The 16,381-nt window shown below is 42.8% G+C and overlaps 1 protein-coding gene across 2 annotated transcripts in view; it reads left to right on the plus strand.

Annotated features, from left to right (window-relative positions):
• The first annotated feature begins 1,927 nt into the window (after positions 1 to 1,927).
• Positions 1,928 to 16,381, plus strand: part of iqsec2b (IQ motif and Sec7 domain ArfGEF 2b) — a 30,448-nt gene continuing 15,994 nt past the window's right edge. The window contains exon 1 of one of the 2 annotated variants that reach the window (XM_085258738.1): positions 1,928 to 3,985. In XM_085258738.1, coding sequence (XP_085114864.1) covers positions 3,522 to 3,985 — 464 coding nt within the window. In that variant the 5' untranslated portion in view covers positions 1,928 to 3,521. The remainder of the gene's footprint in view (positions 3,986 to 16,381) is intronic. The other variant, XM_085258736.1, reaches the window with a different exon arrangement.

The following is a 16,381-nucleotide window of genomic DNA, read 5'->3' on the forward strand; positions in this document are numbered from 1 at the left end:
TGAATGAGAGAAGGGGAAATGCAGCCTGATACTCAGATGCAATATGTGGGTGAGATGTCTGTTAATAAATCAGATGTAAGCTCTTTAACTAGTGGTGAATGAGAGCCACGAAGAGGCTGAAATCTCAGCATTTCCAGATCAATCATTCATCTAGCCTTGCTAGAGCATGCATTTTGCATACAGCCTCACTCCTCAGTGGAGTATTAACTGTACAGTGAGGCAACCTCACCTGTCCAAGCTGCTGTGCAGGGAGAGAAGCGGGTGAATTTACAGAGTCTTAGCGTAGATATGAGCACTTAAGCACTGACACTAAAAATAACAGCGCTCTGAGGCCTGTCTTTCTCTCGTGTTGTCCTAAGCCGCATCCTTCTGTTCAAATCAGCTCAGATGCAAAATGGAAAAAAGAAAAGAAAAAACGACAGTAATAACAGCGCTGCTTTCACTTCAGCTGCAGGATATTGTCTTATAGAAGTGGATTAAATCACGACTTCAAATATAGCAATTTCAATGTTATAACAGGGAGTTATTTGACACGACAGGGGCAATGTTTCACCTGCAATGTGTTGCAGTGCACTGTATTGTTTTCGTACCTGAACACCACGGATTCAGGCGCTCATCAGGGTTCCTGGAATGCGTAAAGCTACAAAGACAGAAAATGAGATTCTCGCAGTATTTTCAATATAAAATGTCTTCTTTGCGCTCCTTTGTTGAAAGCTGCATTCCTAAATTCACTATCTGACAAATGTAATAGGACCTGTGAGATCTGAGGAAAAAATTGAATGCCGTTTTCTTTGTGCTGCACAGTGTGGAGGTATGAATAAAGGTGTCACTTTTGGATGAAATGGGTCGTTAATATGCTGAAATATCCTGGTTTAGAGGTAATTAATTAGCTCTTAAGTTGCGCGCGTTTGTCTCAGAAGACTGTGAAATAATGACCAAGAATGACAGACGTATTATTTACCAGCTAGGCTAGTCATTCAGATTCCTGCAGAAAACTATTAACCGACCCAAAGAAAATGTCTTTCTCTGTCAACTGCAAAGAAAGAAAACCTTTTTGAAGGCATGTGCATAATAGAAATTTGAAAGCAGCGCTCAATCATTACAGTATAACATGGTGCTGGTCTGTGTGAAGGATGTCAGATTCTCATGTCACCCTCGTAAAATTGCTTTTTACAGTTTGATCGGAAACAAACACGGATGTCATTTTATAGGCCACCGGCAGTGCTCCTCCTCATTTTCCTCAACCAAAGGAGCAGATACTGGTCCTTCTGCTGCGTTGAAGTCCTTCTACGTCCAGCTCTCCTTATAGAATCAGAGAATTCCTGATTATCTCTTCCACAGTCTTGAGACTTAACTTAAGCTCTCCTAAGAGTGATAGCTGAAATCAGTCTTGTCCAGTAATTTAAAGTATTTTTTTGTATTTTCTTTCTGTATTTATTTATTTCTATATTTATTTTGTATGTATTTTGTGCAACTTTGTTTTGTCTCATTTATACCTAAAATATTGTCTTTGTTTTCTTAGAAGACACAATAAACAGTTTTAATGTGTTTTTGTGGATATTTTGTTGACTCCATTTACATATAGGAGATTTTCACATTCACAGTCAAATCCGTCAGGAGGGACGAAGAGAGAGGAATGTGCTGTGACCACCGCAAAATCTTTTCGTTTTTTGGGGGTTTGGCCTCAGCAGTGCACCTCTGGCACTTTCATTTCCATTACGGCAGATGAAATGGACCCATAATATACTTCATAAGTGGACAGTTTGAAATCCATCAAGTTTAACTGACTGTGTGATGCGTTAATTTTTCTTTTATATTTTTTAAGCAAAAGATAAACTTTCAGTTTACACTGTTTGGTAGCTTAACCTTTAATATATTTTTAATCAGTGCTCATTAGTTGTGGAAGTTGTGGAAATATTTAGCCATTGCACCGACTGTGGCATTTGTTTGTAGTGATCTTGTATGAAAATCATCGCTCTGTAGCTTATACACTCAGGACACCTTAATTTATTAATTTGCGCCTTTTTTTTAATAATTCCTGTTTGTTTTTGCCCACAAATCAACTGACTTTCACCCCAAGTCAGTACTTCATTCTCGACAGTTCGTCCTTTATTTTGAAAACTTTGCCCGGAAGTTACTTCCTTATTTTTGCCTGCTTGTCTGTGATGCGCTCCAGAGGAAAAGGCGCACGCAACGCTGCGGTTCAGACGCTCAAGGAGCGAAATCCTCTCCGTTTCTGCGCCACCTCACAGGAGACTCAGCGCTACTCTCCTGCATGGATTACCGACCTGCTGCCACTGAGAGTCAGATAAGTAGGAAAGGACGCTCCCTGTTCTTTTCGACCAATTTCAGATTTTTTTTTACGCCAGCGGCAAAAACAAAAGTACAGTTTTAAGATTAGAAACAGTCATTAAGACTTTAGGACCTCAGAATCTTGCGGTTAGGTTTTAGCCTTTAAGAGGTGACAAGTTTTATCTTGAAGATCAGTATTTATGAGTGCATGACGAGGAGGTAAAGTGCATTTTTCTTGGATGAAAAGGCGAGACAGATACTGGGATCTAGTTTGATTTTTTGTTTTGTTTTGTTGTGTTTTTTGTTTTGTTTCGTTTTTTAATAACGGGATGTAGTTTTGGCGAACCAAAGAGGAGGATTCGGACTTCAAGAATGAACTTCATAAACCACCTCTACTCACTCTCTGTGCTTTAAAGACACATCAAATCATGGGTTGAAAGCGACGATGACAGACTGCGGGGATATTCAACGTGGGAAGGAGCAGATTTTTCTGTGTTATATAATGATTGACAGCGCCTGATAATTAGTGGTAGATCAAAACTAGCGTATCCCCCCTCTCCCCCACCCCCTTTCCCCCTGTATATCGATGAAAACATAAAGTGTTTTTTTTTTTTTAATTAACCAAAAGCTGGTGCCAGAGCTTTTAAAGTTAACGAGCAGTGTATGTCACAGGTCAGTGGATAAATTCATATTCTACTTATTCTTTTTCTCTATCAGTCATCGAAGCAAGTTCATTATCCAACTCTGAAAAGCTTAAATTACACCAGACTTATGTGTGTCACTCTCTCCGCCTGGAAGTCTGTTTTTAAACATTTTATTTAGTAAATTAACATTAATCATGACACCCCAAACTCTTTACCCGCTACGTGTCGATTTCAAAATGCCTGGGACTTCACGAACTCAGACACTCAACAGTGCCATGAACTTCTTTTTTAGCTTTAAATTCTCTTCTTGGCTTTGTGACGTTTTCAATGGCTACTAAGATGTTATAATGGTAAATTTTGCCCTCATGTTTGGGGATATGTAGTCGCTATGACATTCTCAATATCTTAATATCTGTGAGTTCCTGTTTCTGAACATCTGAAGCCTATAGTTAATCTTCACCACAGCCTTTCTTGGTCCCTCCCTCCCCCCAACTCATCAGGGCTGGTGGGGAGGGTGGATCTCAGCCCCACGGGGTAGAACCTGTGGCTGGTGGTGGTCGTACCCTGAGAGGAAGGGCTCCCACCATGGATACCAGCCCAGAGAGCCCAAACCGGGCAGTGGAGTACCTCCTGGAGCTCAACAACATCATTGAGAGCCAGGCCAAGCTCCTGGAGACGCAGCGCAGGCGCATCGAGGAACTGGAGGGCCAGCTAGACCGGGTCAGCCAAGAGAACCAGGACCTGAGGCAGGAACGCAGCCCGCGTACCCCTGGAACGGACACCCCCGAGCAAAACTACAACCACAACCAGCCCCTGTCCCTGCCCATCCATCATGGCAGCGGTGCTGGTGGCAGCGGTGGCAGCGGGAATGGTAGCACCTCAACAACTCAGGTGATATCCGGATCAGCTACAACTCCAGCGCCCGGCAGGGAGAGGAGGACCCACACCAGGCTGACGCGAGGTCTCTCCTGCGGCTCCTCCACCACCACAGACCGGCTTGAACGCACTGACAGCACAGACACCAACACCAGTTCCACCTTGCGCCGAAAGTAAGTTCACCTCGAATACACGGGCCTCTTCTGCTGGCTTCATCTTCCGTCTGTAATGAATGTCAATAATCTTGTCCAAGTGGCTCTAAATTATAGTAATGACCACAGTCTGCATGATAGCTACGTGTGGCAGAACATTCATAGGCCAACATGATGACAGGCTGTACGAAGCATCAGATAATCCTCGCAGTAATGAGACTGAACCTAAGATGAAATGTGTTAATACACCACCATGAGGAAATATGCTAAGTGCTGGAGGATTATGAGTGGAGTGATAAGTGGTCAAGGTGTGTATTTCATCATGCTGTGTATGATTCTGCCTGCAGAGAGGATGATTTGTGCACTGATCTCCGTCTTAAATGTGAATCCTGTAGGAGTTGCATAGTAGTATGCTGAGGAAAACATGGGCCCAGACAGGAGAGTCTTATTTTTTCATAAAGATCTGAACTTTCTAGGCAAGAGAAGCATTTCTGGATGAAAATCTACCCACTGTTTGCTCAAAGTGTGTTTTTCTTTTCTTCCTCGCTCTGAACTGTCGGCTGCTTGGTCTCGAAGAGAGTTTCCCCCCCCCCCCCCCCCCCCCTCCCCCAAACTCAAGGCTGACCTGAAGTTAGAGTGCTCCAAAACACAGCTTTGGCAAACAGCAAGTGCATCTGTCCTTGCTTTTACTTAACCACGCACACACCCGCACGCACACACATGCAGATAGAGTCAGCTTTTGTTCTGGAAGCATTAAGCTTTGTGAGTAGGCAGCAATTCATGTGAAAAAGCTCACTGTGAAATAAATTGTTGCAGTCTTGGTAACAGAAGCCGTTTGTTCTTGTGCATATGTATTTCTCAACACGCAATCATCTTAGCAGTTATTACTGGATTTCGCTCACTGTCTGAGTTGTTATGGTCCCAATCCTCTTATCAATGACTGACTCAGATTTGACTAAATCCCTTATCGATTAGAGTTGTCTCTGGTCCCTTCTCCTCATCCCTAGGGGCGACTTAGTCATTAGACAGAAGCACATATTAGTTATTTATGTGGGTGTTAAATGCAGTGATGAATTGCAAATGTAGATCTTGCTGATTCTCCCTTGTTAATTGCCTGTAGCCATTGTAGCTGACTTTGGATCCAGGATCAGACAAGCGTATCATATGAAGTGCCACATTTAATAAATAGTCACCCGCACAGCAGAGCCATATTGTGCTTGTCTGGCTGTGACTCAGTCTAGCCCAAAACTGGCCTATTAGCTTAGGTCAGCGACAATACGCTCTGCTCTGATAGTGGATCAGATACAAACATGAATTTCTCTATCGTCAGTGCTTGTGACACGCTAAATATGGCTCGGATCAGAGGGAGAGACAGAAGGAAGATGTGGGAGAGGAAGGGGGAGAGGAAAAGGGATGACAAGGGGGAGGAAAGTGACTGAGCGACCTTACTCAGCATGCCTCAGTCTAAAAGAGAAAAAGGTGGAACACACACACTGATTTGCCATCTGTCAACGGGAGTGTGTATAAGAGGGAGGGAGAGATGAAAAGGGGAGTCTGGGCAAGGGAAGGCAAGGCTCTGAGAGCTGCCTTTGTTTATGTCCAATTAGTTTTTGGTCCTCCAGCAGGAGCCCTCCTCTCTTCCCTGTGTCTCTGTGTGGGTCACATAACCCACAATTTTGATCTCAGACAAAGAAACTGAATAAACTAATCCCCCACCCGCCTCCACTTCTATTAGCCATGCGTGCAAGAATTGCATCAAAACAAAGTCCTCTCCTCTTCTTCCTCCTAGCGGCACATCATAAACAGCTGTCCCAAATGCAACCCTGTTTCATCCTTTTCCTGCTGTTAATGGCAGTGTGAACAATGTGAGTCTGAGGCCTTGGGGTGAAATGATGTTTGACGTGAAGTCCCTTCTCCAAGAAGGGTTGAGGGCACTGCCACAGCTCGCTGTGCGGCGGTTATTTTGGGAGACTTCTGCAAATGTATTTCCCTCCGCATGTATGTGTATGCGAACAAGTGCATGTTTATACAGTACACGTGCTAGTGTAAGTGCACAAAAATGTGTGAAAGAGGGAGGAAGACAGACAATTAGTGTGACTGGAGTATAATTACCACTGGCCCAGAGGTGACAACTGCTGCTGTGCATGTGTGTGTCTCCTCGGTGTGTCTTTCCTGCGAGTGTGTATGCCCGCTTTGCAGGACATCACCTGGGATGTCCTTTATTATAAAGCTGATGCGACCCTGGTGCTGACAATAGAGCCTGTCATGTCGTGAAGATGTGGCAGTTCGTTGTGTGGGTGAGAGATTGTGTCCTTGTTTATGTGCTACATGGATGTAAGTTTGCTCAAACAGCTCATAGGATGACAGGCAGGAGGTTTTGGTGACAACCCCAGTAGTGCTCATACTCAGAGCAGTTTTATTATGTAATGGCAAAAAAAAAAAAGAAAAGATCTGCGCTATCTTTCTTCTCTTCACTCCACTTTGACTGTCACACTGGGAGAATTCAGAAGCTCCAAAGAGCCCCGTGAAGGTGCTCGAGTCTCCGTTCGTCTCTTTATTCCATCATCCCTCCATCTATCTCCCCTCTCCACACATGCCATCGACGGCATGTTCACTACTCCCTCGGAAATTGACATTAATTCCTCTGAGAGAATATGGAGAACGATAATGGCCTTTCATTTCAGAAGGAGCTCAATTTTGCTAATTTTACGTAGCTCTACTACACATAAGCCATCCCCTTTTCACAACCCCCACTCCACCCCTTCTCTCACTCTTCGTTTCTAACTCTCTCTCTCTCACATACCCACGTACATACACTCACTCTCTCCCCCTCGCTGTTTCTGTTTCCCACTGCTGCAGATATGACTCAGAGAAGCAGCAGAAATTACTTTTGTGCTGTTCTCCTTCTCTTCCCCTCTGTGCTCATCTGCCTTTTTTCCCTTGCCTTTAACTGAAGCACGGTTATTGTTCCTGATTGAATTTTCATTCTTGAGGCTAAAATCAAGCTCATAATGTGTATTCATTTTAGCCTTTTGGCTTAAATTTTACATCCTATGATAACAAAGATAGCACAGATACAACTGGCCCCGGGCAAATGTGTGGGTAAGCTCGGCTGAGCCTGTACTGACCTTCTCGAAACATGCTGTGTGAAGTGATGGGAGGTAATCTATTCTCTCTGGATCTGGCATGACTTTCTAGAAAAATAATACAGTGAAGCTGCAGCTGTTTATGCTGTTTATCTCACAAGAACCCAATCGTAGACCTGTTAATATTTTTGGTTTCGGGACTGAATAATGTTGCCGGGAATTAAAATATCGTAATGGTGCTAATGATTACAGTGATGGAGTTTAGCTTGATGTAAATTTAAATGATGGATGTGTGTGTGCGTGTGTATGTGGGAGGCAACTGTATGTGGGTGGTGTTTGTTGCCTTCTACTTGCCATTTCTGAGTGCAGTGAGTGTTCATGGCTGCATACATGCACGCGAAGAAAAAGTCATAGTTTTGTTCATTTATATTTAGCTATGCATGAGTCTGGATTCATGAAAATGCATGTTTTGTTTTAAATATCACCAGACCAATTAGAAACACGCACCTGTGCTTCATCTCTGGTGTAGACTGACCGCTGAACCTGCCTCTTTCTGCATATATTCTATATAATTAAGATGAAACACACAGATTTAGCTTCTGTTTTTGTTATCGGGGTAGAGATTATATGGAAACGCTGATGGATTCACAGGTTTGATGAGGCAGTTATCTTCACATGTTATAGATAGGCAAAATGAAAATGATAAAATTATAGCTGTAATATGTTAAAGTTAATTGTCTCAAGTAGTATGTTGTTGTGCTTCTAGGCACAAACCCATGCCGCTTTCATTCAAACAACATCCCTTCCCAGTTTCATTCCTCTTATAGCTGCATGTATCATCAGACCCGACTTTCTTGAAATGGCGAGGAGACAAATAAGCAGCTGTGATATAAAGATTTCCACAGGAAGTGAAATGTGCATGCGAGTTGCTGTGGAAACTGTAAAGCTGTCCTCAAGACAGTTGCGATATTGCATTCCTATCCCTCCCTCCCTCCTGCTCCCCTCACCTGTATCTTGATCCTGACATACCCTCCTCCCTTTTCCGTCCTCGTGTGTTTGGAGCAGCCACCATTGCTTTGTTTACTGAGGGCAGCTGTGTGCAGATTGCATCTTAACAGCATCAAGTGTACTGTAAATTAGCGCAGAGATTATGGGTCTTGCTTGGTCATTAGTGAGGAGGACGGAGTGCTAAGCTGCTGTCCAGTCATCACTGGGGATCTAATTATGAACCCCTCGCTATAGTATCAAGAGTTTTGCTCATCATCACTCTTTCTATCATTTAAACTGGAGCTTGTTTCGCTAAGATTAATTAGACTGGAAGTTAGAAAGTTAGAAAGTTTTACAAAAATGAAGACTTAACTCATTTTAAGACAAAAAACAATTTGATCCTTACCTCCCATTTTTGCCATTGTAACAATAAGCAATGCCTCCATTTAACAGTAGCATTTAAAATAATAAAGGAGAGAAAAGAACGTGGCTCATAGTTTGCTAAGAATAAGAATAATAAACATTGAAAGCACTAGTTTATTATGAAGCCAGTGTCATACAGAGATTAGTCAACTTTGATTGGATTGATTGATTTTGATTTAGGACTTCAGCTGAATCCACTGGGAAAGAGATTGAATTATAAGGTCTTCCCATGTTTTCCGCCTGTTTCTCCCAGGGTCACTCAGTTGGACATTTTATTTATTTATTTATTTATTTAACTTTATTTACTCATAATTCCCTGTGCCATGCTGCTACTTGAGGTAGTCAAGGTCTGAAGTGCTTTGTGCAGTGGAGGAATTCAGACATTTATCCTAAGTCGACCTATTTGATCTAATCTGTAGTCAAAATCGCCTCCAATCTGCGCGTACTGCCCCCGGACTCAGCATCTGACCAACAGAGGCGTGATTCCCAAGTCTTTTCTCGGCCACGACTTTAAGCATTGTCTTCCCCCTCGTTCAGATGCAGATAAGGGGCACTTTTGAGGCGGGATGTTTGTCAAACACTCATGCACACGTTCTGCGGAGCCGAATAAGGGAGACTGGTTACCGTGGGAACGCTGTGAGCTCTTCTGTGAAGAACTCTGTGGGCGAGAGACACAGAATAGAGAGAGATACAGAGAAGTGAAGAGAGGGTAGGAGTGGGAGCAGGAGCAGGGCGAAAGACAGAAGCGGGATTGAATGACGACTTGATGGAGATGCGGGAGACATATTGAAGACAGATGAGTGCCGCCACACGTTTTCATCGCGCGGTGCATGTTGTTTCACTGGAAAGTTGGGATGCGGTTTCTTTGGATACTCTGGATAATAAGAATATCCCTTTCGGTGATCTGCTGTGATATCAGTTTCTTGAATTACTCCTTCTCCGTCTCCCACATCACATTCAAATGAAGCCTAATTTTTCTTCATTTGGATGAATCATATCCAGTTATAATCAAGAGCGTGCGCGCACACACACACAGACACAGACACCTGTGCACAAGTGCTCACACGTGCACTCAGACTCACAGGGTACAGCAGGTGCCTGGTATGTGTATTTGAATCATAACTGTAACTATGCCCCTCCTTGTCAGTGCTTTTGCCTGGCACTTAACGCCAGACGCCCACACAGGCAGTCCGCCCTGTTGCCAAGCAGCAGGAGACTCAAGCTCGCGGTGGAAAACCGGGGGGGGGGGGGTTGGTTGTGGAAGAACTGGTGGAAGATGGTGGTGGGGATAAAAACACACTCTACTTGAAGCTACATCAAAAATCTCTGTTTGTCAGCAGGAGTGAGCCAGGTCAGGCTGGAGGTGGGATGACGCAGTACGCTCCCACACGCTTATTTCATAGACAATGGTGAAGAAAAAGAAGGGAAAAAAAAAGGTGAAAGCACAGTTTGAAGTGGCTCGCACCATTAAATCAGGCGAATGGATTTTCACATTAAAACTCTGGAAAGCCACACAGATGTAAATGGTAGTGCTCTCTGACCTGTGGGCTGCTTTGTAAGATGTGCGCTGTGGTATGTAAACCTGCCACAAAGATGAAGCTGAATGTCTTCCTGTGACTGCCGCATGTGAGCCTCGCTCCCACTCTGCTCACTCGTCTATACATAGACACTCACCTACACGCTGACACCCCCAAGCCCAGCACAGGTTTGAGGAAACACTGAATCCAGCACTATCACTCCACATCATGTCCCCCCCCCCCCCCCCCCCCCCATCTCCATCCTTTTTACCTTCATTCTTTCTCTCTTGATTATTTTCACCCTTGCCCTCCTCTGTATTCAACCTCTCCCACTCTCGCGTAGCTCTTTCTCCTCCCTCTCTTCTTCCTACCTCGAGCCTCTGTCAACTCACAGCTTTAAATACACGCCACCTCATCCGTTCTCCCAACGTACCACTTTTTCTTCTAGCCTGTACTTCCTGTTCCTCTCTGTTTTTACTAATATCTTTTGACTTGTGTTGATTCATATCTTATTCTCCTCTCCCTATTGTCTTGCTATTGTGTGTTGGTCTGCTAATAATAGAACAAGAGATGTACATACTATGTGTGGGTAGTATGTGTGTTTTGTGTTTCTATGGAAGAAGGAGGAGGATGATTGTGTGTGTGTCTGTTTTTATGGCGCTCAGGGATTCAGGCGTAACTGCTCATGAAGCAGAAATCAGATTCTAGATTAGCCTGTCAACACTTGCCTCACTGGGGGGATACTCTTAACAGGAGGCATTAGTTACCGCTGGTAAAATACAAATCTTGGCAGTGTAAAACCACACAGTGTGTACAAGCATGGCTCAGACTTACGTAACAGCACCTCTGCTTCTCTCAACATCTCCATCTGAAGATGAACAGGTCAACGGGTTTATTTTTTCCGAATGTTTAATTTCTTTCAGACGTAACATCTTGTCAGAATGTTCAACAATAGAACATCTGTGCTTGTAAGTTACGCCTAAACTTTTCATTTTAATGCGCTGAAGTATAAGTTATAAAGACAGGAATGAAAAAGGTGGTCTTCTTTGATAATATGGTGCTAAAATAGCCACTGACAGTTTTTTGCTACCCTAATTGGAACTTTTTATTCATCTGCACTAAGCAAACGAGCGCTCCACCTACGTGATTGTATCTTTAAACGCTCTAATTTCGACCACTCTCGTAGTTCTTAAAGTGCTCTTAAAATTAAAGCAATGGGATGTGAATCGCTGCTTAGTGTGGTAGATCTGTGTCTTCTTTGACTGAGCCAGTATTAAAAAGGGCAGAGTCAGAGTGAAATCCTGTCAAACATCTATTAGGTTATATGTAAACGTTATGTCATCAGGAGGATTAAGGGATAAAACTGAGTATGCCTTTTGTCATTGTCAACTAAGCCCATGAAGTATTTGCAGAACCACAACCATGACTTCACCCCAAGTAGTTTCATTTTAAAGCTTTAGTTCCTTCACGTTTTGCACATAAATTGCATCACTTTGGATCAAGCTACCCAACAATAAGATCAGTCAATGGCTGCAACAGTGATATACAGTACTATGCAAAAGTTGTGAGCCGTTTTTGCACCAGCAAGATGATTTTCAAAGAAAAAAAATACAGTGAAGACTTGAAGGATCCATCTGGTCCTTCAGCTGATTCGTCTGCTATTTGCCAAAGCCTCATAAGAAGTGCTGTCAGTGGAACCTGGCTGTCAGGAAGCCATTCTTAAAGAAGGAAAACGGGGAGAAAAGATTGAGGTATGTCAAAACACAAGGACTGGATTGAAAATTAGTGGCAACAGATCTTATGGAGTGACTAACCAAATTTGACCATTTTGATTAGAGTCATCAGTAAGTGTGTAAAACACATGAAGGCTCTGACATGATTTGCCAATGCATTTCAGGCAACAGTGATGGGTATGTTGTCAAAATTCATGGAATTATTGCAGAAAAGTATCATAAATGTGTTAGTACTGTTTAAGCTCTGTTTCTGCTTTATATACTATATATGAGATTTAGATACATTTTCTGAGGGTGGCATGGAAATCAGATGGGGTGGGAAAATCATATCCATTTCTTTACACATATGCAGGTGTTACATTCTGTAATATGTACTGTATATGGTAAAACACATCAAATGCTACAAGTATATACACAAATAATTAAACATTTGAGTTACATTTGATGTTATGTACTGTATAGCCTGTATAATAAATAATCATGCCGCCTAATAAGTATAAAATCCAGAATGCTACACAACATGAGGTGGATCAGTTAGAAAGTCTCAAGTTTCACACGCTCTCAATTATAGATCTGAGTTGCTACTGAAAATAAGAAATAAAGCGTTTCAACACTGTGGGCTGAACCATTTTTTAATGGTCAAACGCAGTATGTTCAGTTTTATAATTCATATTCAATGCTAATTGTAGCTATTGTCATATGCAAAATGGAAAGAGATTATTTTAGGGTAGCACAACCCATCCTGTTCCACATCAGTAGATCTGCCTCTTGCACATTTCACTAAATCACTGCACCTATTTCCCATTTTCCTAATGAAATATAAAGAATTGGGGGTAACTCAAAGTGTTTGCCCAGTACTTTACGCATCAATGAATTAGATATTATAATTCAATATGTATAGGAAAATTGGTCATTTTAGCCTGTTGCTAAGCAACGTGATGGTGTCATAATATATCATGCATAATTCAAGTTTTGTGGGTACAAATGAGATCTTATTGTTACGACATTAAAATGATAGGATGCTTTTATAAGGAGTTATAGGTACATACATTTTAAAAACGGGTCATTTTACCCATGGCTAAATGGTTGCTAGGCAACATGATGATGCCTTATTATCATGTACTGCTAAGAACCTTCAGGGGCCTGAGATGTACCTACGTGCCAAGTTCGGTTGCTCAAGTCCTGATGGTGTGGGCGGAGTTTGTGGACAAAGAAACAAACAGACAGACTGAGATTTTGTGTATTATAGTAAGATATGAAACATTTGCAATTATTTGCTAACGTGAGCTAAAAAGAATAGACAAAAATGAAATTGTTAAAAGTGGTTAGTAGTTGAAATGGTAATAAATTGCTGTAAATAGAGATAAAAAATGGAAAAATGAGAAGAAAGACATAAAGGAATGCTCGAGTCTGAGTCTGGCTTGCTAGCAGATACAGGGGAGGATCGTCATTTAATCTATTATACAATATTCACTCTTTTTTTAGTTCTGTTGTTTGTCTCTGTTAATTCCTGAGGAAAATATCTGGCTCATTAGCTGCTAAATATTCCACTGTTCCCCAAAAACCTAAAGCTCTATTAAGCTAAGGGGAGCTGCAGATTTGGGTTTATTACTGTTTTCATAGAAAGTCACAATAATGTATATTCAGTAAAAGATGCTTGGTAATTGTAACAGTGTAGTGGCATTTACTGCTACTCAAACAGCAGTAAATACCATATTTGCCGGGGACTATTTTCAGCCGTGGATTTGGTGTTCTAGTGAGTATTTACGGAAGCTGGAGGGTGTATGTGGGCTTGACTGAGAATAAACTACAGTGCCCATGTTCGTAGTAGTGACGGAGCATGTCACTCAGTGCAAGAGTGTGCCTCACTGTTATGTCTTCTAGTCCTTGTGTTCTCTGGCACAAAACATAAACCATGTCAGGCTTTGGCTGCACATGCTGTACTTAAAATGAAAAAGGGAGAAACCTTCAAGAATAGATGCTATGAAAAAGATTAAAATATGTCAATGATGTATGTATTAAAACTTCAAAAAGGGCAATATAAGATCACTCTTGGGTGCAGTGTAATTTTCTGTAACAGTGTAGTGAAAAGCTACACTGTACAGTATAAATAAACAGCTGAGACCAAAACAAAACCCATCCATCCATCCATCTTCATCCGCTTTATCCGAGGCCGGGTCGCGGGGGCAGCAGCCTAAGCAAAGAGGCCCAGACCTCCCTCTCCCCAGCCACCTCCTCCAGCTTATCCGGGGGAACACCAAGGCGTTCCCAGGCCAGCCGAGAGATATAATCTCTCCAGCGTGTCCTGGGTCTGCCCCAGGGCCTCCTCCCGGTGGGACATGCCTGGAACACCTCACCCAGGAGGCGCCCAGGGGCATCCTTGTCAGATGCCCGAACCAACTCAGCTGGCTCCTTTCGATGTGGAGCAGCAGCTGCTCTACTCTGAGCCCCTCCCGGATGGCCGAACTTCTCACCCTATCTCTAAGGGAGAGGCCAGCCACCCTTCGGAGGAAGCTCATTTCCGCCGCTTGTATCCGCGATCTCGTTCTTTCGGTCACTACCCACAGCTCGTGGCCATAGGTGAGGGTAGGGACGGACAAAACAAAACCCTGAAAATTTAAAAGTATAATTTAAAAAAGGGATTTGAAAGACACTGTAGTTCACAAGGCAGGTATTTCCATAACCCTTGTGGTGAACAGTCAAGTGGAAACAGTCAGCAGGTTCCTATCTGAAAATCTCAGGGTGTAAATGGGTTAGTAGGGGGACAGCAATTAAATGGGTAGCCAGTGTTGGATAATTAAAAGTGGAGTATTGTGTTCTCTTGTGTTTTGTGGTAAGCCTTACAGCTCTGTGTTTCGCAGCTTATTAATCGATTTCTCTTTTTTTGACAGCAACATTACAATACTCCTGCTGTTTGACAATAGTCCAGCCTGTAAATAGAATGAAGTCTTTGTTGGTTTAGTCTTTTCATTGGATTTGTTGATAGTGGAAAAAATATTAAATACAGTCTATCTTTAACAAGAGATTGCTTCTCATTGTTTTTCCCTAAAATTCGGTTTGGCTGCCTCGTCCTTGCACCGCTCTCCATAAAACAAGCTGGGAAACTACAATGAATTGCAAAAGTATTGCATTATCTTATTTCCTCTTACTCTCTTTGCTGCATTCGTGCCTCCCTCTCTCTGTGCTTCCCCCCCCCCAGTGTTTCCATGCTAAAATGACAGGGACTGCATGTCCTTGACAGCAGCTGGCCCCAGCGAGAAACCAGCCATTTACATGCTAATCTCAACCACTGCTCCCTCTTCCACCGTTCACTCGCAATCTGCAGATGGAACATCTCTGATTTCTGCCAGCGTAGAGAGGCTTTTGTGTTATATGTGCACTTTTGCATGCATTACAGAAAGTGGTTTCCCATTTTCATACAGGATGACCCACTGAAGAACTCGTATCGAGCTTTATATAATCCATTAGAGTGGTTGGAGTTTCACTAATAAAACATATTTAACAACTTTAGCGAAGGGACATTTTTCCCCATTTTACTTGTTTTTCTTAAATTGCTTTTGTTGCTCTTTAATACACTTGTAACTTATCTGTCAGAACTCAAAACTTGTGTAGTTGGTGGGGGCGTATGCCTTGATGATGTCAGTCATCTTACTGTTATTACACTTTGTTAGCTGTCGCACATCTGCATTACATTCCTCCTCTTAAATGTCCCATTCTTTGTACTACCATTGCTATGATTTGTCACTATCAATGTGCAGCTTCAATTGCTTCCTTTGCCTGTCGCTTTTTCTGCTTTGGTGCTGACTGTATGTGTCTGTCTTTCTCTGGTTTCTCCATCTCTGTATGTGTGTGTGTGTGTGTTTGTGCGTGCGTGTGTGTGTGTTGTCCATCTCTGGTCCTTCCTGTCAGTGTCCGGCCGCCATCTATCTCAGGGCAGCCCACCTCGGCTCCCTCCACTCCTACGGCAGTGAGCAGTGCTGCCACTCTGTTTCCCACCAGTCTGACTGTTCACAGCTTCGTCAGTCTTCATCAGTACTGCTGCCCTTCTACTGACCAAAGCTTACAGCAGGAGGACAGGTAAGGGCTGCCTTCATGGGGCCTAATTACAGTGAGTACAAGATAAATAAATAAAACCCCTTAAACCCCATTAGAAACATTGCGATGCCAAAACCTGGCAACCACCTGAAGATCTCTCCCTCACGCTGTGGCCAGTCCATTTGTCACCATCATTGTCTGCCAGTTACCTGCTTCTCTCAAGAGCCTGTGTTTCAGTCTCCTACCACTCCCAGGTGTGACTAATAGCTAGGCAATTCTACCAGCCTGAAAAACACACAGCTTCTTTTAAAGAGTGAGAGGAAGCACTCGTCCTCAGAAAGCTTTGGGACTGAGATGAACTGAATCACAAGTGAACCTGGTGAATTCTCCCCCTCTGTCCTCTCCTTATTTCATTTATCCTTTAACTGAGTCACAGACACATGTGCGCATGATGGTCCAACACTGCCATCTAGTGGTATTAGAAGGCCGTGGCTGCTTAAACTGTGTATAGAAAGCATATTTTTTAATAAAGATCCCTTCATGTCCCAGATTTAACTTAAAATTGCCACCCAGTCTCCGTCTGTTTGCTTTCTGCTTTTTCTGCTTTTGTGTCTCATACTGTTGTGTTTTTTTCAC

The sequence above is a fragment of the Mchenga conophoros genome, linkage group LG20, assembly GCF_057382185.1.
Source record: "Mchenga conophoros isolate Kocher_MC1m ecotype Shallow Benthic linkage group LG20, M_conophoros_male_GT1.1, whole genome shotgun sequence".
Lineage (NCBI taxonomy): Eukaryota > Metazoa > Chordata > Actinopteri > Cichliformes > Cichlidae > Mchenga > Mchenga conophoros.